Here is a 22,825-nt window from a genome sequence, read left to right on the forward strand (position 1 = left end):
GGGCGTACGAACTTGCTAGGGAGGGAGGCGTACAAACTTGCTAGGGAGGGAGGCGTACGAACTTGCTAGGGAGGGAGGGACTGGCACCCCCATAGAGCGGCCAGTGACTGGCCAGATCGGCTGCACTTAATTCAGTGGGTGGGGCGGAGCCTGTAGCTCCGCCTACCCTCCTCCGCACGGCATGTAAGGGATACTAACTTCTCCCCAGGGCAGGTCTATGTAGGAGGAGAGAGAGGAGGACAAGGGAACCCCCAGGACATCCGACAGCAGGTAGGTAGGAATCCCGATTTTAGGTTATCACTGCTATGGCTACAAATAATAATTCCATTTAAACTTTGCAGTACATGAACTTTCACTGCATGTGAACTGTTGAATGAGTTTGCATTGGTTTCAGCATGTGCAACCTGCTCCATGCATGCTGAAACCAATAGAAATGCATTTAACAGTTCACATGCAGTGAAAGTTCATGTACTGCAAACTGCTACAAGCTTTAACCACTTCTGGACCGGAATATTTTCCCCCTTAATGACCAGGCCACTTTTTGTAATTCAGGACTGCGTTACTTTAACTGACATTTGTTCGATTGTTCGACTCTGTACGCTAAAAAAATTGATGTCCTTTTTTTCCCACAAAAAGCTTTCTTTTGGCGGTATTTGATCACCTGTGTGATTTATATTTATTACGCTATAAACAAAAAAAGAGCAACAAATTTTTTTCGCATTCTGCTATATCACATTCCCCCCCAAAAAAAATTAAAAATCAAAATGTCTCATCCTTTTAGGCCAATTTGTATTCTGCTACATATTTTTGGTTTGCACAAAACGTATCGTGTCTACAAACTAGGAGAAAGATTTATGTCATTTTTATTTATTTCATTTTTTTTACTAGTAATGGCGGCGATCAGCGATATTTAGCGGGACTGCGACATTTGAGCGGACAGATCGGAGCCCTAACTGACATTTCTGACACTTTTGGGGGGACCAGAGACATTACTACAGTAATCAGTGCTATAAATATGCACTGTTACTGTAATATTGACACTGGCAGGGAAGGGGTCAATACTGTGGGTGATCAAAGGGTTAAATGTGAGCCTAGGGGGTGTTTTCTAACTGTATGGGGGATGGGACCTGTGATCCTAAGTAGGTGGATCACAGGGGCTCTATGATCATTCCAGAGAGAAGAACGGTCAGCTGTGTTTACAACAGCTGACCATCGTTCTCTCTCAACGGGAAGCAATCGCGGGTGCCCAGCGACAACTGCGACCGCTGGCCCTGTGGAGTGGCATCCCCGCTGCCTAGTGAGGGCAGGAACGCGTGCTTACCCCCAACAGCGCTCCTACGAACCAATGTACCCATACGTTGGTTCGCGCAGCCGAGCCAGCCTTCCGCAGTAATTCTGCGGAAGGCAGTCAGCAAGTGGTTGACCACTTGCCGACCGCCCGCTGCAGTTTTACTGCGGCATGTTGGCTCGGCTGCGCGAAACAGGAAGGGGTGTGGCATTTACATGAAGGGGTGGGTCGTAGTTAAAATAGGGGGTGCATGAATTTAGTCCGGCCTAGGGCAGCACAAAACCTAAATACACCACTGCCCTACTGAACACCTCTGAACACTACAAATGGGCACAGATTGCCACAGACTCGCTCTAAAATCATGTGGAATGTGTTCCCCAGAAAAGTGGAGGCTTTTTTGGCTCCATTGGGTAGAGGGGCTCTATATTATTGCCCATTGTTTCCAAATGGAAGGCCCAACAAGCACATATATTTGTGATGGTCAGAAGTCCAAAAATAAATACATTTATTAGGGCCAAATTTTACTGGAGCCAATTAACATACCAGCAGGGCATTGGAATGTGGGAGGAACTCACGCAAGCATGGGGAGAACAGGCAATCTCCATGCAGATAGCATTCTGACCAGAATAGACAACTGCTAGTGAACTATGGCTATCTATCTGTCTGGGACTGGGGGACTATGGGTCCCATGTGATGGGACATTTCTTGTTACCTTAAGTTGCCATTTTTTTAAAACTGAGCTCTTAGCAGGTATACAATTTCCACCATTTAATACAGAACTACACTATTGCATTTATAATTACACAAAACTAGTTTGAACATCAAGGAAAATGCTGAGAGGAGTGTAAAGAGAGGACCTCATCTCTCTGTTACTGCTCCATTAATGTCCAATCACAGGCTGGGGTGGGAAGGTGACCTAGTTGTATTGATTAGCTGCACTGGAAAAAAGTTAGATCAACATCAGGCTGTGTTGTGTGGCAAAGCTATGTAAATCCAAGGAATGGATGGACAGGAATACAAATCCTCTGGCAGGTAACATATCTTCCCTGCATGTATTATAACAGCATATTCAGCTGTTTGCCTGGTGCTCCCCTTTGTATCCTATTGTACGTTCGCTGCCAGTGAATTGTGTTATGGCGCAGTGGTTGTTCCGGTGTTCCACTGGCACAATAATGTCAGCTCTGCACAGCATGCTTTTGTTGTTCTGCTGCTCAGGGGCGTGGAACCAAATCAGATGCAGAGATGTGGGAGCCAAATGTTCCTTTAATGACAAGAGGCACCTCTCCATACCTGGTAACACAGCTGGCTCTGCTGTTTACTGTCACATGGGAATGACAATTCTATGGAAGAGAAGTCACCAGAGAACACACACATGACTGCCAAACTAAAATGGATTTATCACTGAGCTTTCAAATTCCAGCTGCTAAAATTAGGAAGACAAGAAAGAATGTTTATTTCTCCCATCTTACCTTCTTCTTCCTTCCTTCCTTTTCTTCTTTGTTTTTATTATTGCTTTGTTCTTTTCACCCCAATTTCCTTCCCTCCTTTTTTTTTTTTTTACTTCCTTCCATTTCCATCTCCTTCCTTCCTTCCTTTCTTTTGTCTTCCTCTCCTTTCCTTCTTCCAATATTCCTTGCTTCCTCCTTTACCTCTCTTTTTCTTTTGTCATTCCCCTTTTGTTCCTCTTGTTTTCCTCCCTCCCTCCCCTCCTCCTTTTTTCCTACTCTTACTCCTTCCTTCCTTCCTTCCTTCCTTCCTTCCTTCCTTCCTTCCTTCCTTCCTTCCTTCCTTCCTTCCTTCCTTCCTTCCTTCCTTCCTTCCTTCCTCCCTCTCCATTCCTTCCTCCCTCCCTTCCTGCCTTTCTTCCTTCCTTCCTCACTTTTTCTTCTCCCCTCCCTTCCTTTTCATTTTCCCTCCTTTCCCTTCTTCCTCCATTTCTCCCTCTCTCCCTCTATTCCATCCTCTCTCTCCCCCTTCCCTCCTCCCTCTCTTTTCCTTCCTCTCTCCCTTCCTTCTGTCCTCTCTGCTTTCCTTCCTCCTTTCCTTCCTGCCTCTCTCCCTTCCTTCCTCCCTCCTTTTCTGTCTCACTCCCTCTCTTCCTTCCTCCTTTCCTTCCTTCTTTTCTCCATTCTGTTAATTGTCCCTCTTTTTCATCCACCCTCTCCTCCTCGCTCCTTTCCATCCTTTCCTCCTTTTTTCTGTTCCTTTCCTTTACCCTCCTTTCCCTTCTTCCACTCCTCCTCCCTCCCTCCCTCCCTTCCTCCCTTTCTTCCTACCTCTATCCCTCTCTTCCTTCCTTCCTCTTTTTTATTTTCCCTCTTTTCCATTCATCCTCTCTCTCTTCCTCCTTTCCATCCTCTCTCCTTTTCTTCATTCTTTCCTCATTTCCTTTCTTCGTTTCTTCCTGCCCCTCTCCCCTTCCTTCCTTCCCTTTCCTGTCTCCCTCCCTTCCTTTGTCCTTCTCTCCCATCTTTCTCCACTCTTCTGCTCTTCCTGCCTCTCTCCCCTTCCTTCCTTCCTTCCTTCCTTCCTTCCTTCCTTCCTTCCTTCCTTCCTTCCTTCCTTCCTTCCTTCCTTCCTTCCTTCCTTCCTTCCTTCCTTCCCTTTCCGGTCTCCCTCCCTTCCTTTGTCCTTCTCTCCCATCTTTCTCCCCTCTTCCTCCCTTCCTGCCTCTGTCCCCTTCCTTCCTTCCCTTTCCTGTCTCCCTCCCTTCCTTTGTCCTTCTCTCCCATCTTTCTCCGCTCTTCCTCCCTTCCTGCCTCTCTCCCCTTCCTTCCTTCCTTCCCTTTCCTGTCTCCCTCCCTTCCTTTTTCCTTCTCTCCCATCTTTCTCCGCTCTTCCTCCCTTCCTGCCTCTCTCCCCTTCCTTCCCTTTCCTGTCTCCCTCCCTTCCTTTGTCCTTCTCTCCCATCTTACTCCGCTCTTCCTCCCTTCCTGCCTCTCTCCCCTTCCTTCCTTCCCTTTCCTGTCTCCCTCCCTTCCTTTGTCCTTCTCTCCCATCTTTCTCCCCTCTTTTGGCCTCTCTCCCTTTCCATTTTAAAATTCTAAACATGTTGGAATTCAACATGTATCAAAACTTGGCTATTTTAACAATTATTATGTAACATATGTATGTGGGGTGGTTCTGATGTGTTAGAATATATTGGCCATATAGATTTATCAGCCTCAAAGAGAAGTTAATTTAGTCATGTTTAAATAAAAGAGTAAAGAATTTGTAACATTTAAGTTTTGGTGCCCTAAAAATCCCAATCTGTGTTTTGTCATTTTTTTGTATCAGCTATCCGAAATGGGGCATCCTGACAATCATTGGACTGTATTTATTATCTGACATCAGCAGCCTAATTATGATATCCTTAGCAGGATATCTCTGGTTGATCATGTTATAACTGAATACTGATTACAATATATACTGTACATATTCCTATCCATTTTGTTAGAGAAATGTAAAATGACCATTAGATGGCAGTGTTTACTCTGATAAAAAAGAAATAGACAATATACTGTGCATTGTCCTCTGTACAGCATAGAACAGAAAACCATTGGGCAATCCAAAGCAACTGTCTGTTGCATATGCAATGGATACCAAAAATTCTTCATGAAAGCTGGAGGTAAAAAAAAAAACAAAAAACAAACAACATTTAAGATGTGCTCAAGAAATTTTGTTTGTTACATTGTGGTTAGTGCAAGGACATGTTTTATTTAAGAAATAGCATTCTGTTCTATTTTTTATCACTTCCAATCGCTGTTCATTATGATCCATAAGATCTATCCATACACGAAAATACAATGTTTACTGAACTTCATTGTTCCTAATGAGTTTGTGTGCTGAACCCAAACCCCATAGTAATCATATAGTAGGTGAGGTTGAATAAAGACAATAGTCCATCCAGTTCAACCTGTGTAGGTGTGTGTGGACTTAAATCAACGGTAGTCAAAACTGTTAAGTAAAAAATTGCAATTTTCTGGCTAATAGTAAAGGGGGTGTCAAAAATAGCATATGGGGTATTGCACTAGGGGACTAGCAGCAATGTAAACAATTATTTTTTTATATTCCATTCGGCAAGGAGTTTAACCACTTTACCACCGGAGGATTTTGCTGTCTTCCGTCCAGGCCACTTTTTGCGATTCGGCGCTGTGCGAATTTAACTGACAATTGCGCGGTCGTGCGACGCCGTACCCAAACGAAATTTACGTCCTTTTTTTCCCACAAACAGAGCTTTCTTTTGGTGGTATTTGATCACCTGTGCGATTTTTACTTTTTGAGCTATAAACAAAAAAAGAGCGTTTATTTTGAAAAAATAACAATATTTTTAACATTTTTTTATATGAAATTCCCCCCCAAAAAAATGTAAAAATCTAATTTTTTTTAAAATTTTTGGCCAATTTGTTTTCTGCTACCCATGTTTGGTAAAAAAAATCGCAATAAGCGTATTTTGATTGGTTTGCGCAAAAGTTATTGCGTTTACTAACAAAGGGAAAGATTTCTGTCATTTTTAGTGTTTTTTTTTTTTTTAACGCGTAATGGCGGTGATCTGCGATTTTTTTTGCGGGACTGCGACATTGCGGCGGACAGATCGGACCCTTGACTGACATTTTTGACACTTTTGGGGGTACCAGTGACATTACTGCAGTAATCAGTGCTATATATATGCACTGTTACTGTAAAAATGACACTGGCAGTGAAGGGGTTAATTTTATTGGAGAGGGAGGGGTTAATGTATGCCTGGTGCTTACTGACGTGTGTGGGGGGGGGTGACTGTGTGAGACAGGGACAGATCGGATGTCCAGCTATGCTGAACACTCTGATCTGTCAGTCCCTGTCACTATGGAGATCCGCCCGCTCTGTTTACACAGGCGGGCGGATCTCCTCACTCGATTCCCCGACGATCGGGGCAGAGCAGCGGCGATCGCCGCTGCTCCTTCCCTGGCCCGACTCCCGCTGTGAATGAAAACAGCAGGAGCGCGCCTCTGGCGGCGCGCGAGCGCCGCCTACAGGGGGAGGAGTCCAGCGACGTAGGTCTACGTCACTGGACGGGATCGTGCCACTTTGCCGCAGTACGCTCAATGTGAGCGGTGGGCAAGTGGTTAAAGCGAAGCATTAAACATGCCCAATTCCTCTAAATAACATGCCTGGAGCGTGCCCCGATCTAACACATTTCTGCCATGTACTGATGGTGGCACTAACATTTACAAAAGAAAAAAATATTTTACATTTCCTGCAAATTTTATTTTCCTGCTGGCTTCTTTAGAAATGTAATTTTCTGGCAATTTTAACTAAATAAATTTCACTTTTTCTGTAGGCAAAAAGGACCCCCCCCCTAAAATGCATACCCTTTTAGTCTAGTATAGATTTAGGGGGGTACTCCATGCAAACAAAATACATGTGTGGAGTCCCCCTAAATATCTATACCAAATCCTTAATCCTGGCATACAGCCTTGCCTGGCCATGAAGGGGAAGTGGGGGAGTAAAGATGAACTTCCCCTCCCTCCTTAACCATGATAGGCCATATCCCCCTAACATGCTGATGGCAGTAGGAGGGGGGGGGGGGGTGCTTGCGCCTGATAATTACATGGGCCTCTTCCTGACAACCCTGACACATTGGTTGTGGGGTCTGAAGGTGGAGGGCTTATCAGAATCTAGAAATCCTCTTTAAAACTAAAGATACTGCTTCCCCCTATGTGAATGAATAAGGGGTACGTAGCACTCCTACTCATTCACAAAAAAAATGTAACCTAGAAATAAAGATACAAAAAAAATGTAACCTAAAAAAAAAAAACACACAAAACGTTTTACAAGTCCATTATTACAAAAGAAAAAAATACCCCAAAAAATGTCCTACATCGTAAATTTATTGTCGATCACAATGTCCACTGACTCGCCGAAAGAAAAAAACCTGATGGACCAAACACACAGTGGACAAATTTGGGCAGTGACTTTACCACTATCCTTGTTCCAATACTTACATGGCTGGGGATTCTCAACGATGCATGTCAATGGTGCCATTGAAATCAGCAGTTGCTAGGGAAGCGGCGGGTGCCGGAACCCACACCTTACTTAGCAATCATTGACAGCGGGAAGCTATCCTATATAGAAGTGGTAGAAACACTGCTTCTTTATAAGATCTTCAGCCTCTGGTACACAGGGGGCCAAACAAGCAAAAGGTTGAGTGTTCAAACAGAACTATTGGCTCATCTCTAGTGTACACCTGACAAGCTTGAAATCCGAACATTGCGAGTACAACCTACCTGTTCGTAGATTCAGTTTCTCATGCAGGCAATACATCAGTGCCTTTGATCTGGTGGTCTGGGAACCTCTACTTGTGGTGCAAGAGAGAAATTCCCAGCCACCCCCAAGCCCCCCTACTTGATGCCGCTCTGAAGCTTGATGTACAAAATGCCAGAAGTAAGTGTTTTTTCTCAGCCATCAGTTTGGTTCTCATCTACCGTGTAAGTTTGATTGTGGTGGGATCTGTATGCAGATTGAAATACTGGCCAGTATTCAGTCTTGTCCTATTTTCTCTTTAGGTGAAGTTCAACTTTTTCAATATACAGTATTAACAGCTGGGATCTCCCTCTCTTCCCCATCTCTGGACATGATCTCACTCGCTGCCCTCACTGACCTCATTTGACAGAAGAAAACATATCTAATCACCTTCTTTCTCAGGGAACATGTTCCTGCAACATTGAAGCAAGGTGGTCCATGACATTGTAAGCAAGACTTGCTGTGCCTAGGAACTCCTGTTCTGTGGTCGCATATCTGCAGCGTGAGATCATCCAAGGCATTTCTGCCTCTGACTGCTCTCACCAGATTTAGAGTGAGATTTGGTGATATACCTGCCGTGCTGATCACTGTTCTCCTTGCTGGAGGGGTAGCTGTACCTGGAGACCTGTAGTGCAAGGATCTCCCTGCTTCTGATTCATCCATTCTGTGGATCTGTGCTTCTTCCACCTCTATCATTACCCTACCATTCATCAGATCTCCAGTCTTTAGGGGGCCAGCTCTAACATGAGTAAGCAAAGCCCTGCCTCTACCAAGATGGCTGCCTCCACACAGAGACACAGTGCAGAAAAGGGCATGATAAGTCAGAAATGGGTAGACGATTGGATCAAAGTGTAAGTCTACTTTAATCATAGCACTGAGCTGTGTCTTCTCTTAATTCCATATTTCAAAGATATCCAAAATGTTTTTTTTTTTTTAATTGGATATAGTCAGGAGGATTTGAAAGCCCTGTGAGGTTTTCATTGCAGTCTTTGTTTCCCCTGGAAAGATTTAGAAAGTGATGGAAATACAAAGTAAACCAGTTTCAATGGGATCACCTATTCTTGTAACAGCTCTAAAGCCTACCTGCTTACTGCCCAAAAATTGGTAGTTCTAATAAGTCAGTCTTGTGATCAGGGCTGCTGTTAGAAACCATGGGACCCCATACAGCCAACCTGACTGCTTCTCCCTCAGAAAAACCTACAGTTTTCTATGCTTCAGTTATGAATGATTACAGTGAGTGATCAGTACTGATCACTCATTGTGTTCATTCAGGAAAGGAAGGGACTGGTAAATATGACATATGGATTCTATTGTGTGCTCACAGCTGCCCATGGGAAGGAGAGAAGGGAAGCCAGTGCACTGCGGGGGTGGCGGCACACAGGGTGGCCTGGGCAGCAGGGGGAAATGTATGGTGCACAGGGAGGGTAATGGGTGTAGCAGGGAGGGGGGGGAACCAGGAGACTTGTTCCAGTAATTGCCCCCCCCTGCTGTGCCAATTACCCTCCCTACTCACATCCGATTCATCCAGCTGCCTGGGCCCCCTTGCTGGCCTGAGCCCTGCCTTATACAGGAGGAGTGGTGGTACATCCTTATCCATGGCCCTGGTTGTGATCCAGGTACCCCAGACAGGCAGTACAGCCAAATTAGTCACCTCACTCATTCCAATGCAGGTTATAAATACAGCTCACTTACTGACTCACCTCCATTCTGCTGACTGGTCAATATAGTAGCATCACCACCTTCAAGTCAGGGGTCTCCAAACTATGGGCCACATCCAGTCCATGTCTTATACCCCCTTTAAATCAGGGTCCCCATCAGTGTTCTCACATAAAATCAGTGTCCTCTTAACACTGTAAGGCTTACAGCATGGTTGTAGCACGTCCGGAGCCAGTGGGCAGAGCAGGTCTGGACGGAGAAAGTTCCATCTTCAAATGAATGCTGGGGCAAGCACATCAGTCGCCAGGGCACCTGCAGTCCAACCAATGACAGGGATAACATTACAGTGGGAGGGAACGTGTGTTGGAAACTGCCGGATTGATGGGCACGCTAGGAGGGGAGTAGAGGATTCTGCTGACCTGAATCCTTAGTCTGTGCATATTGATGATAAGCCACTGACCCTAACTATGAGCCAGGAAAAATACTGCACCTGGCCAGATATGGCTCACAGGCCGTAACTTAGTAGACCCTGCGCTACGCTATATTTTGCTTGGTGACCGTTCCAAGGAATGTGTCAAGGCAGATGTTAATTGTTCAAGAATAGGATAGGAGATGGGAAAGTTGTGGAACCACCATGTTCTAGTTCCATTATCTAATAGGGTATGTTCATATTACTCATTAGAACTGAAGAAGTGACTTGGACAAGCCATGACACATCTTCAACATTACAGAACAAGTCCAAATGAATGTGACCAGCTACTGCTAAATAAACATATTTCTGCAAAATTGGGTTAATAAACCGGTTACTCTTTGAAATTCCTCTACATTCCAAAAAATGTGAGGTTCCAATGAGAGGAACAGAAAATTAAACAATAGAAGAAACTATGTAACAAGAGCAACTTGTGTGCCACAAGGGGGATTGGGTACAACTAGAGTAAGGGTGTCAAACTCGATTTCATTGTAGGCCGCATCAGCATTAGGGTTGATGTTCAAAGGGCAAGTTGTATCTAAGACTAGATGTCCAGAGCACCCCACCACCCCCTTACATCAAAGGTCGAGAGCCCCCCCACCATCAGAAGTTAAGAGTCCCCCACCCTCCCTTACTTCACAGTGCAGCCCCCCTCCCATACAATGTGCTGCTGGGAAGAAGCCGGAGGTAGAACTGGGGAGCAGAAAGTGCAGGGTCTATTGTAGGACCAGAGAAATGATGGAGTTAGGGTTGCCACCTGTCTAGTACTCACCCAGACAGTCCGGGTTTAAATCATATATCCGGGTTACAGTCTGCCTGAAACCCGGACACATTATTCAGACTGGGCTGTGGCTCCCCAAGTAATCAAGATAGGCACACACAAATCTGTTGCTGCCTGGAAGCTGCGGGCGTCTGTTTGTGGGCAGGTTCAGCATCACTGGGGGGTGGGATGATGATGTCAGCAGAAGCAGTTTGGACACACCCACTGTTCACCGAATAGTTACCACTTTTCTTTGGGGCACCCAAAGGTGTCCGAGATATTTTATTATCCTATAGTGTATACTACCAAAAAAAAAAAAAAAAAAATGCTAGTGTTTAGGTTTGGCTTGAAGAAAAGTTGGCAACCCTAGCTGGAGTCAGCTGTCCAAATCTGCTGAATGCTGAGAACAAGGGAGGTAGAGAGGAAGGGGTGCTGTGGCTGCAAAGAGAGGGGCAGGATCTGTAGGAGGAGGCCTGTCCTTATCTCTCTGCTGCCGACTGCAGAAATGAGCTGGTGGCAGAGACAAGCTTCTCCATAGCTGCATTAAAAGTGCAAGGTCTGGAGGAGGACCGGAGGAGGGCTGAAGTCAGCTGAATGCTGAGACAAGGGGAGGAGGAGAGGAAGGGGTGCTGTGGCTGCACAGAGAGGCACAGGATCTGTAGGAAGATTTCGGTCCTCCTCTCTGCTGCCGACTGCTGAGACAAAGTGAGAGTGGAGACAAGGCAATTGCAGAAGAGGTGTGAGGGCAACATGAAATGACCTGGAGGGTGGGATTCAGCTTGCGGGCCTTGTGTTTGACACATGTGCACTAGGGAGAGTTGCGCACTACTAGGGAGATTTGTGTACCACTAGGGGGAGTTGCATACTACTAGGGAGATTTGTGTACTACTAGGGAGAGTTGCATACTACTAGGGAGAGTTGCGTACCACTAGGGGGAGTTGCATACTACTAGAGAGATTTGTGTACCACTAGGGGGAGTTGCGTACTACTAGGGAGATTTGTGTACTACTAGGGGAGTTGAATACCACTAGAGGGAGTTGTGCACTACTAGGGAGATTTGTGCACCACTAGGGGGAGTTGCGAATTACTAGGGAGATTTGTGTACCACTAGGGGGAGTTGCGTACTGCTAGGGAGATTTGTGTACCACTAGGGGGAGATGCATACTACTAGGAAGATTTGTGTACCACTAGGGGGAGTTGCATACTACTAGGGAGATTTGTGTACCACTAGGGAGATTTGTGTACTACTAGGGGAGTTGAATACCACTAGAGGGATTTGTGTACTATTAAGGAGATTTGTGTACCACTAGGGAGAGTTCCGTACTACTAGGGAGAGTTGCGTACCACTAGGGGGAGTTGCGTACTACTAGGGAGAGTTGTGTACTACTAGGGAGAGTTGCGTACTACTAGGAAGAGTTGCGTACCATTAGGGGGAGTTGCGTACTGCTAGGGAGATTTGTGTACCACTAGGGGGAGTTGCATACTACTAGGGAGATTTGTGTATCACTAGGGGAGTTGAATACCACTATAGGGAGTTGTGCACTACTAGGGAGATTTGTGTACCACTAGGGGGAGTTGCGAATTACTAGGGAGATTTGTGTACCACTAGGGGGAGCTGTGTACTGTTAGGGAAATTTATGTACTACTAGGGGAGTTTAGTACCACTAGGGAGAGTTGTGTACCAGTAGGGGGAGTTTCATACCACTAGAAGGAGTTGGGTACCACTAGGGAGAGTTGCAGAGTTGTATACCACTAGAGGGAGTTGAGTACCACTAAGGAGAGTTGCATACGACTAGGGGAAGTTGAGTACCAGTAAAGAGAGTTGCGTACCACTAGAAGGAATTGAGTGCGACTAAGGAGAGTTGTGTACCACTAGAGGGAGTGGAGTACCACTAAGGAGAGTTGCATACCACTAGTCTCATTAAAATTTTTCTCACTTTCAGAGTTTGCAATGCAGGGGGATTCTGCTGGAACTGGGACTATGGTGAAGCATAATTAATTCTAAATGTGTAAATCACATTTCAGATAAAATAATGTTTGTAAATGTTGTTGTTCATTATGGTCATGGACAGGTATCGGTTCCTTCTTGGAAATTTCCACATCCAAATGATTGGAGATAATAAATTGAAGAGCCAGCTCAGTACCGATATGATGAGCACAGACAGGTCTATTAAGCATTCACTCCACCAGTCAGCACTGCTAAAGACATTTTGAGGCCAGATATTAAGTTTAATATTCTTTACTAAGTTGCAAAAAGATTCCTTGCCCTAAAACCGTCAGGTCCCAAACATTCTGGCTAACAGATCTCACACTGACAGTTATGTTGTAGTTAAAGCCAAGGCACATTGGTCCCCCAAGCCCACCCAAATACACCGATATGCTCCTCATTGTTTTTTCCATTGCAGCTAAAACTTCACAAAGCAATTTGAAAAATGGAGGAGCCAGATTAACTAATCTCATTCATTTTTTTTATTCATGAGCAAAACTGCCTTGGGGGGTGACCATCCCATTGTTCCTCAGGGGCGGAGTCAGTGGTGCATGCTTTTCAAAGCCGCTGAGCCCAAAGAGCCTGAGATGTGAGCTGCATCATTCTCCCGGACATCAGCTCTTGCTACAGGCAGGAAATGAGCGAACCTTCACTAGAAGATGGGCCGAGCAATTGTGATAGAATCCTAGATCATCCCAGCCAAGAAGGGGGGCAGAAATAATCCCACTGTTCCTAACAAACAGACGATGATGAACATCCACAGGAATATCCGGTCTATGACCATCGCCACGTACTTCCAGTCTTCTTTCACCTAGGAAAAAAAAAAAAAGAGATAGATGTAAATGAAAAGAAATCTTTTTAAAAAAAATAGATACAATTTCAAAAATTGTATAAGCTTAAAGAGAACGTGTCACAGCATCATTTTGGGCACTTCCATGAATTTATTGATTTTAAAGGTGAAGGTTCTGAGGCTTGTCACCATGAACTTGGTCTAAATTCCTAGTACAAGTTGCTGACCCGAAATGGTTATGTAGCTAGTTAGGTTCTCATGCTTGTTCTGTCAGGATTATTGGGGAATTAAATAATAGAAACAAAAAATGGAAGTATTTAATAAGACATGTATATTCAGTCTTATATAGATTTTGAACAGCACAGCTTCCATCTTGTTTGAAGGTGAATGAAAGTTCATATATGTTCTTTTGCAAAATGTCTCTTACAAGAGAGTCTAGAATTTCAACAGAGATCTTTGTATTTCTTTTAAATCGTAAATAAGTGGTACATGGAGATCTCATCACATAAGACATAATGGTAGTGCCAGTCTGTCTGTAAGTATTTTAACAATGGACAACAGCCCAGTGTACTCTATCAGACATTTAAACTACATAAGTTTTAAAGATATATTATATTGGGTGTAAGAAAATATGAGTAATAATTATACATATATATTTAGGAATGTTATATCACATTTTGGTTTTATATTCTTGCACATAGTAATCTTACTTAGACAAAGCTAAACTAATTACCTCATTTTATGTAAGTTTGTGTTTAAGTTTTTATGGCCATATAGATCTTCCAATCTAGACGAAATGTCTGAAGTGTTTGACAGAATTCAAATAATTAATGGACTTTCACTAGCCATGGGTCAAACAGGTCATCAGATAATAATAGTGGTCTAATTATTTTATATGCTGAATCTAATGAACAGTACAATACTGCCCCCTTTGGAGATGCTACTAAATGCAGTCTTGGGGTAACTCAGTATTTTCCAATATAAATATATATATTGTATTAAATATGTAATATTATTGAAATGGCATTACCAGAACCAATAATTGCTAAGATGAGTGATGGAGATATAGATGGACATTTATGTATGTACTGAGAGTATGGACAAAGTTTTTTGTGGTTTTTTATGATTACTCTTAAATATAAAGAAATTATCATTTTGTTTTAACATCCAAAATATTTGATAATTAGTAAAGAGGTGTTGCCAATGACATCACCAGTTAATGTATAAAATGTCCCAACCAATGGGGATAATGTTCCTCCCTTTGGGTTTAACTTATGGTAATTTTAATAGGCCTTTGTTCAATACCATATAAAAAGGAGAACCCAGATGTGAGAGACATCATTACACTACTGACAACACACATTACACCTACAACACACACACTACTCACATCCATCTATATACTCATCTACACATACTCCATCTTGCTCCATCATTTATCTGAAACTTTGAGGGACACCAAACAAAACTTCTCCCTAACTGGCCACCATTTTAAGAAGGCATCCATCTTAAAGACTCTGGTAACGACCATTTGAAGCTAGCAGCCATCTTAAGTGTGGTAAATATACCTTGTGGTTTATTTGATTTTATTCAATATTGTTTATTTCCTTCCTTATATGATTTATACTGCATATTTAAGGGTAATGCGATTACAATCCCAGCCGTATAAACCATGGTAGATTTTTCTCTAAAAAGCTGATTTTTGTTTTTATACATTTTTATTAATATCAGATTTAGTGCATTATTTGCAATTTAGTCTCCCGTTTTGCATAGCTTATTCTCGCTCCATCTGCAGTGGAGTGACTGTCGGCTGCGCAATTCCCAGACAATTGTGGTCTGATTATATAGACACTTACCTATGGTTTATGCTATACCTGGAGAAAAGGAGAAAATCTTGCTTCATTTGTACTTTCATTATTGAGCTAAATATCACATTGCATTTATCGTTTTAAGTTTGTATTTTGTGTAAAGTTATCTTTTTGTGTCAGTTCCAGTTTGATCATTTATTGTGAATACATGTCTTGTGAATAAATATTCTTATATATTCCTTACTGTAGACTTTTTTCACTAAGATTGGTATATGCTTTTAAAAAGAAATTAATCAATTAAAAAGAATTCGCTACATATTGATTTGTGGAAATAAGTTGAGATTCTCCTACATTACAGATCTTTGCTTATTGACATAAATAGACACTGTTATATTCAGAGCAGTATAAATATTCTGACAGTTCCAAGATAGGAACCATTTAGATATGCCTAATTAAGACACCCTGGGGTGTATTTATAAAAATGCCAGCAAAATCGAATGTTACTAGGCTATTTTTCCCCAGGTTGGCTGTTTTTAATTCATAAAAATATCTTAAATCAGGAAACTACCTTATTATGACCACTAGATGGGGAAGTTGATATAAATACTTATTTATTATGATTGTTAGCTCCATCTTGTGGTCATACAGTGCTATTTCCCTGATTCATGCTATCCTTATATGTACATTGAAGATATGCCACAGACCTGATAAAATCTTGTAATGGGCCAGGCCCCAATTTGGAGACCCCTAGTCTAGATGGTTTCTGGGGCCATCATGAACAAAGGTGAAGTTGCCATATCTAACCGTTTTTGGGAAAACAAAGTGCCAGTGGATATCCAGGTAAAAACGTAGACATTCTGCCATGGACAACCCTGTACATTCACCCCCACCCATTCCCAGGACACCCAAGCACCAGAGGAGGGGTAAATCATAGGCAGATTACACTCACTGCAGCAGGATTTAGGGACCCAATTTGCTCAGCTAATGTGGCCCCCGTGCGTCCTCAGTACAACAGTACAGACATAATGATAAGAATTCTACCTACTTAAAGCTAAAAGGGAATGTGCCCCATGGGAAGGTACACAACGAAAAGGCCACCTCCCGAACAACCAGGCACACCCAGGAGGAAGGTGAAAGGTGATGATGACCTCCGGTGCGCTTTATGGGATACTGTATGCTGCTGGGTAAGTGTTGCTTCTAGGCAATGTAGAACACTAAGCACTGAAGGTGGGGAATCCATTCATCACAGCAGCAAGGCGAACAATTGATTTTATTGTACTGTTTTCATCAGTTTAAAAGCTGCTTTAAAGAGGATTTCACTGAAAACTTGGCTTTGAGTCACATATTCTGTGCCAGGGTTGAGATGTGCACTTACCCTCAATTGAAATGTGCTTATTCATTGCCTCTAAATCTCACCCAAAAGACTGGTTTGCTCCATGTACATCTCCCTGAGCTAGTGTAGAATAATGCAGACATGCTTTCCTACTAGCAGGTGTTATCTGAGACTTCCTAGAATTCTCATCACCTTTAACCTCATTTGGACTTTATGTTTTTGCCATAGGACATATCCCTACCAGTTTAACCATATAGGCTAGGGGTCTCTAAACTTTCTAAACAAAGAGCCAGTTTACTATCCTTCAGATCTTAGGAGGGCCAGACTGTGGCCATTGGAAGTAAAAAAGGTCCTGATATTCGTGGGAAAAAATAATGCCCTGTCTTTTATTTCCCTTTGATCGAAAAATAAGGTGTGCAAACAAATTAAAAGAGTTTCTGGCAGCAACCGAAACTCTATCACATTTACACATTTCACTCTACCTAGGTTAAATGGGTGCGCTAGATGTGATCAGTGTATGATTACCAAAGGAAAACACTAAATGAAATGAAGAATACATGTGTTCCCTTATATGGTAATTGTGAAAAATGCAAAGAATATTCACAATATATAACAATATAACAATGCAAACATATATGTGATATAAAGCAAATAAATAAATGGGTCCCAAAAAGTCCATCAACAGAAAAGAGCTGAGATCTTCTTAAAGGTGAGTAGTGAATAAAGGTAGGATGTGCAAACACAAAATCCCTCTTGGCACCAACGTGTTGAAGATGAAGAGGTGATACCCTTACCACCTAAAAGATGTCATGCACTTTGTGGATAACAACAGCCAATGTGATATAGCAGAAAAACTTCCCAACCTTCCACTCTTCCACCCGGTGTAAGGTATACAGAGATTCTTACCAGAGGTAAGTATATCACAGGTCAGATTGGGGAGTGATATTGATCTCCAGATTTTCAGGCAATATGCTCCCTTGTGAAATCCTGCTCTAACTCCTATTGCTGTGGAGAGATGTGCTCCTTCCTTGGTAGGAAGGTAGAACACTTACATTTAAGCTGGATTTGAAAGGCGAGTGTAGTAAAAATCATGGCCGCTCTGCAGCGCGGACCACGGATAGTGACAGCGCAGGCTTCTCCATCTCAGGGTAGTCAATAAGAAAAATGATAAGGAAACAATCTGCGCTATGCTAAATGTAGATAAATCACCAAGCAGCCAGCATGAATTGTAATAACAATATAATCAATGTAAGTCCATTGTAATAAGAATGACCCTTACATTGGTGGTCAGTAGTGATGGACGAACATCGGCCGGGGCGGTTTGCGAATGCCAGCCGCAAACTTTCTCAAAAGTCCACGAACCGCGAGTTCGCGGCGGGCCACATTGACTTTAATGGGAGGCGACCTTTGAAAACCTTTAGGTCATATTTGCAGCCACAAAAGACGTACTAGCTGTGTACAAATACTCCCAGCGCATGGACAATGTCATAACAGAAGGATTGCAATTGAAAAAGTTGCCTACATTTTTTTTTTTTTTTTACAGAAAAAAAAATATATATATTTTTTTTCATAAATCAGCCAGAACTGACAGCAGCCGGTAAATACATTGTCTATTACATATAGGGTCCATTCACACATCTGTGACAACCACAGGATACCTGCCCCTATAGTAAAGAGACTGTAATAGACCCTAAAACGACATTGGAGCATTTTAAATTACTTTTGTGGACATTGACAAAGCGATTTGTGTGGGACTGCAGCCGATCTCTAACTGCCCCTACAGCAACCACTGGATACCTGCCCCTATAGTAAAGAGACTGTAATAGACCCTAAAACGACATTGGAGCATTTTAAATGACTTTTGTGGACATTGACAAAGCGATTTGTGTGTGACTGCAGCCGATCTCTAACTGCCCCTACAGCAACCACAGGATACCTCTCCCTAAGCTCAAAAGATACTAGACCTATACCGAAATACAAGCCCTGAAAAGGACTTTTGTGGATCTTCACAGTGCTACATGTGTCTAGCAAACTCTCCCTGATGAGCACAGCAGACCTCTCCCTACACTGGCAGAAAGCGGAATGTGAAATGGCCGCCAGATCGGGTCTATTTATAGGGTAGGGGGACTGTCCAGGTGCTGGAATGTTTCAATTGGCTGTCCCGTTCCACCTGACAGCTGTGTCATGGGTCAAAGTTCTTCTTAATGAAAAAGAAAATGGCGGCGCGGACATATTCGCAAACATCGGCAAAAGTCCGACTTTTTGCGAATTTGCGAACAAGCAAAATTCGCCGCGAACCGACCGCCGGGCGAACCGCAAGGCCATCTCTAGTGGTCAGTGGAAAGAATGTTTTTACACTGTTGGTCAGTGGGAAGAATGCTCCTTGCATTGGTGGTAAATGGGAAGAATGGTCCCTTACGTTGTTGATCAGTGGGAACAATGGTCCTTATATCGGTGGTCAGTAGGAGAAATGTCCCTTACATTGGTGGTCAGTGGGAAGAATGTCCCTTACATTGTTGGTCTGTGGAAAGAATGTCCCTTATATTGGTAGTTAATAAGAAGAATGATCCTTACATTGGTGGTCAACAGAAACAATGCTCTTTATATTGGTTGTCAGTGGAAAGAATGTCCCTTACATTGCTGGTCAGTGTGAGAATGTCCCTTATATTGGTAGTCAATAAGAATGGTCCTTATGTTGGTGGTCAGAGGCAACAATGCTCCTTAAATTGTTGGTCAGTGGGAAGAATACTCCTTACATTGGTGGGCAGAATGCCGCCTTTGCAGACAGCTAAAAAAAATCATTATTGGCATTCTGCTGGTTTGGCAGCATAGGACCTGGAACTATAAAGAAACCATCAAATGAGCGGTCAATGAGCCACAGCTAAATGAACCCCTAGCAACCTCTGGAGGAACTCTAGTTGTATTTTGTTGTCCTAGAACAGTGCTTCTCAACCTTTTTTCAAGCAAGGCACCCTTTAAAATTATCTCGAGGCACACCATTCTAAAAGGTAAAAAAACTAAAATAATAGTTTTACATATTGCAGCAGCATCCATACACATGGGCCACCCAAGGTAAATGTGATTAATTACCTCACATTTATTTGCACATTGGTATCAACTAGTATTCTAGTGTTTCTCTTCTCCAGTTTCTCTCCCTCACTCAGCTAACGTGACCCCCAATACTGATAGAGGGGGACAGGGGAGGTTCAAACAAGGATGCTATGCAGGTGCCTAATGTCCTCCTGACATCATCGGTTGTTAGAATGGCAGTGCCTGGCCCACACAGTGCCCATTCTGCAAAATAAAAAAAACTGGGACTTTGTGTAACAAATAGGCAAACTTGATTTACTAGCTGGCTTGCTGACAATTTCTAGGCATTTTTCCAAAGCACCCTTGAAGAAAAAGGCTGTCCTAGAGTATCAAGGAGATACCCAGCAATGCACTGAGACAGAAGCTTGTAAATCCTAAACACCCAAACACAAGCAAAGTCACTTTGTTTATGCAGTGCAGTTTAGTGAGAAATGCAAAGAGCTGTACATTGGGGAGACAAAATGACATCTCAACCAACAAATGGCCCATACAGAAGGGCAAATTCTACACGTGAAAAATTAGAAGTCATCCTAAACCTTAAGGAAATGGACAAACTTTAGAGGACAATGAAGGTGCACATTTAGGAAAAGGGGGGGCAACTGGTTTACAATAGGCATAAAGGGTCCTCTACGTCAAAATCCATCAACCATCCCTGAATAGGGGTGGGGTCCTCAACACTATTTGACAAGACAATAATCCACACCTTTACCCATGTAATTTCGGGCTTTTAACCTATGCAGATTTCTTGATACCAACAATGGAATTATGTACCTAGAACAGAGAGGTTCCTCAACTTTTACACATCCCATTTTTCTTAGAAAATAAACATCTATGCATTCCATAGTGACTGGATTAAGGTATCTTAAGGTGTGGATGTAAATGTTGTGGTATTTTCCTGACACTAGGAATTCAAGAACGTATTTGGTAAGCTACGAAAAACATCTTCAAAATTAGAGAATCAATCCAAGTAAATTTTTTTTCCAAATTCAGAGAATTCATAAATGAATTCACCAAATCTGAATTTTCAATCCAACTGCAATGAAGTCCATAGGATGTAAAATAATGTTAATGGTCAGGCCAGGGCCTTCTGGAGGACTACTAGGCAACCTGTTGTCACCTAAGTGGCAGAGGGAAGCTGGGAACACTGGTGGGGAACCTTTGTCAATGCCAAAAAGTAAATGGTTTGGGGGGTTCATTTCATTTGGCTTCAAATGTGACATAGAAAGTACAAAAACTAAGGTTTAAGGGATGCCTTGCTGCGTTATTGAACCAGCAGAAATTTCAAGGGCAGCTTTAGTGATGGGATTTCCTAATAATGGTGGGGATCCTTCTACTGCCCATAACAGTTTCATTAGTTGTAGTCCTATGTAAGGATAATTGGTGCTGCCCAGAGCTACTGTAACATAGCCCCATGCTGTCACCCCTCCTCTTTTCTCCCTTCTATAAGCCCCAAGAAAATCCCATAAAATTTAGAAAGGGCTAAAGTTCTAATTTTTTTGGATTCACCTGCTTATGAATTGCATGGCTGCTCTTGGGCCAGTTTGCACTGCCAACATGTGGGTGCCTCTGGCCAGTTTATATTCTTTCATACCTAGTAAGGGCTGCAACTCTATTTTTTTTATTTTTTAGGAAAGACACCCTTTGGCTTGTGTCTCCATTCTTAAGACCATTGGCATTGCCACCAAAATTGGCATTGTCACCAACTTTGGGGCCACTGGTGAATTTTAAAGGCCCCATACATAAGAGCCACAAATTTTAAAGAACTATGCCTTCAAATTGAGATACCTAAAGGGCTAAAGCTATAATTCATTTAGAAAGACATATCCATGTGGTGAATCTCTGTTGGCATTGCAAACCATCTGTTGTGCCACTGGCTTGTTTTTATGCGTTCATATCTAATAGGGTTGTAGCTTTAATTTTGTTTTAGAAAGACATCTGCCAGTGCCTGGGGACTCCGCATTTGCCTGTTGGTGCTGCCATCATGCTGTAATGAGACTGGCCATTTTTTACCCTTTCAAACCTAAGGGCGGAAAATGGAAGTTTCCTGTGGCTTCTGTCTCTGCTTTTAGACCTGTTGGCTTTGCCATCAATTTGTGGTGCCCCTGGCCAATTTTTACCCTCCCAATGCTATTTGTCAGAATGTAAAATAAGGTACCCTAGCTAGCTATAGTGTAGAGTGTACCTCTCCTCTGTAATCAACATAACTCAAGCACAGTTTACTACATCACCTACCCTCTTAAAACGAGGAGGTAACTTATCCAAATCCTACACTTTTCTGGTTGCAGTGAGGTTCTAACCAGGCTGAGCAGAGCATTGTGGGTCAGCATCAATTTTTTATGACCGCAAATTCACCTGGAATTCGAAAGTTTGACTGAATCAAAATTTAATTCCTGATCCTCATTTTCAGAGGAGCCACCAAAGTTGTTGCAAGTATATGTGGTGTCACATGAAAGTATATAATTGGTATGGGGCCACCTAGATTACAATGGGCGATGTAGTGACAAAATAGACGTTGCCATAATAAGTACACCCTATGACCAAAAGTGTGTGCACACCTGACCATCATGCTATTACATGGCCAAAGGTATGTGGATACCCCTTCAAATAATTGAAGTCAGGTGTTCCATAGCGTACAAATAGACAATTGTCCTTTGACAATTTGGTGAAGACCCTTTTCTGTTCCAGCATGTCTGTGCCCCTGTGGAGAAAGTATGCTCTGTACAGACATGGTTTAATGGCTTTGATGTGGAGGAACTCAAGTGACAGCCTTGACCTCAACCCTACTGAACACTTTTAGGATGAATTGGAATGTCAATTGTGAGCGAAGCCTTTTTATCCAACATCAGAACCGGACCTTCAGCTACTGGACATCTTTAGGATGAATTGGAACACCAGTTGTGAGCCAGATCTTCTCATCTAACCCTACTGAATATCATTGGAATGAATTGGAACAATTATTTTGTGACCCAAGTCTTTTCATCCAACATTGGTACCAGTGGTGTCGCTATAGGGGTGCAAGAAGTGCGGACCACACCTAGATGACACCTGCCAGAGGGATGACACCATCAAGTAGGAAGTCATACCCGACCGTGATGCTGTCGCCCTCATCCGTGACAGCACATGGATCCGCGCGCCGTCACCGACTACATCATTTACAGTCCTGGTCACTGTGTGCACCCTACCTGTGTACAGACTACCTGGCAGGGACCCCCCCCCCAAGAAAATATTAAATTAAAGATATTTTTAGCTAAAATTACAACAAAATCACTATTAGCAGACACAAATATAACCTAACTCGCATAATTCCTGCTAAATCTAAAAAAAAAAAAAACTATGTTAAATAAAAAAGAAGATGAGATGAGAAAAATATACAGGCTGGGCAG

General features: G+C 42.8%; 1 protein-coding gene across 1 annotated transcript in view; it reads right to left on the reverse strand.

Annotated features, from left to right (window-relative positions):
* Nucleotides 1-12,798: 12,798 nt before the first annotated feature.
* CHRNA2 (cholinergic receptor nicotinic alpha 2 subunit) overlaps nt 12,799-22,825 on the reverse strand; it is a 168,586-nt gene continuing 158,559 nt past the window's right edge. The window contains 1 exon segment of the mRNA XM_082251468.1: nt 12,799-13,232. Within this exon segment, the coding sequence (XP_082107594.1) occupies nt 13,107-13,232 (126 nt within the window). The 3' untranslated portion in view covers nt 12,799-13,106.

The sequence above is a fragment of the Pelophylax lessonae genome (assembly GCF_965119305.1).
Source record: "Pelophylax lessonae genome assembly, chromosome: 3".
Taxonomy (NCBI): Eukaryota; Metazoa; Chordata; class Amphibia; order Anura; family Ranidae; genus Pelophylax; species Pelophylax lessonae.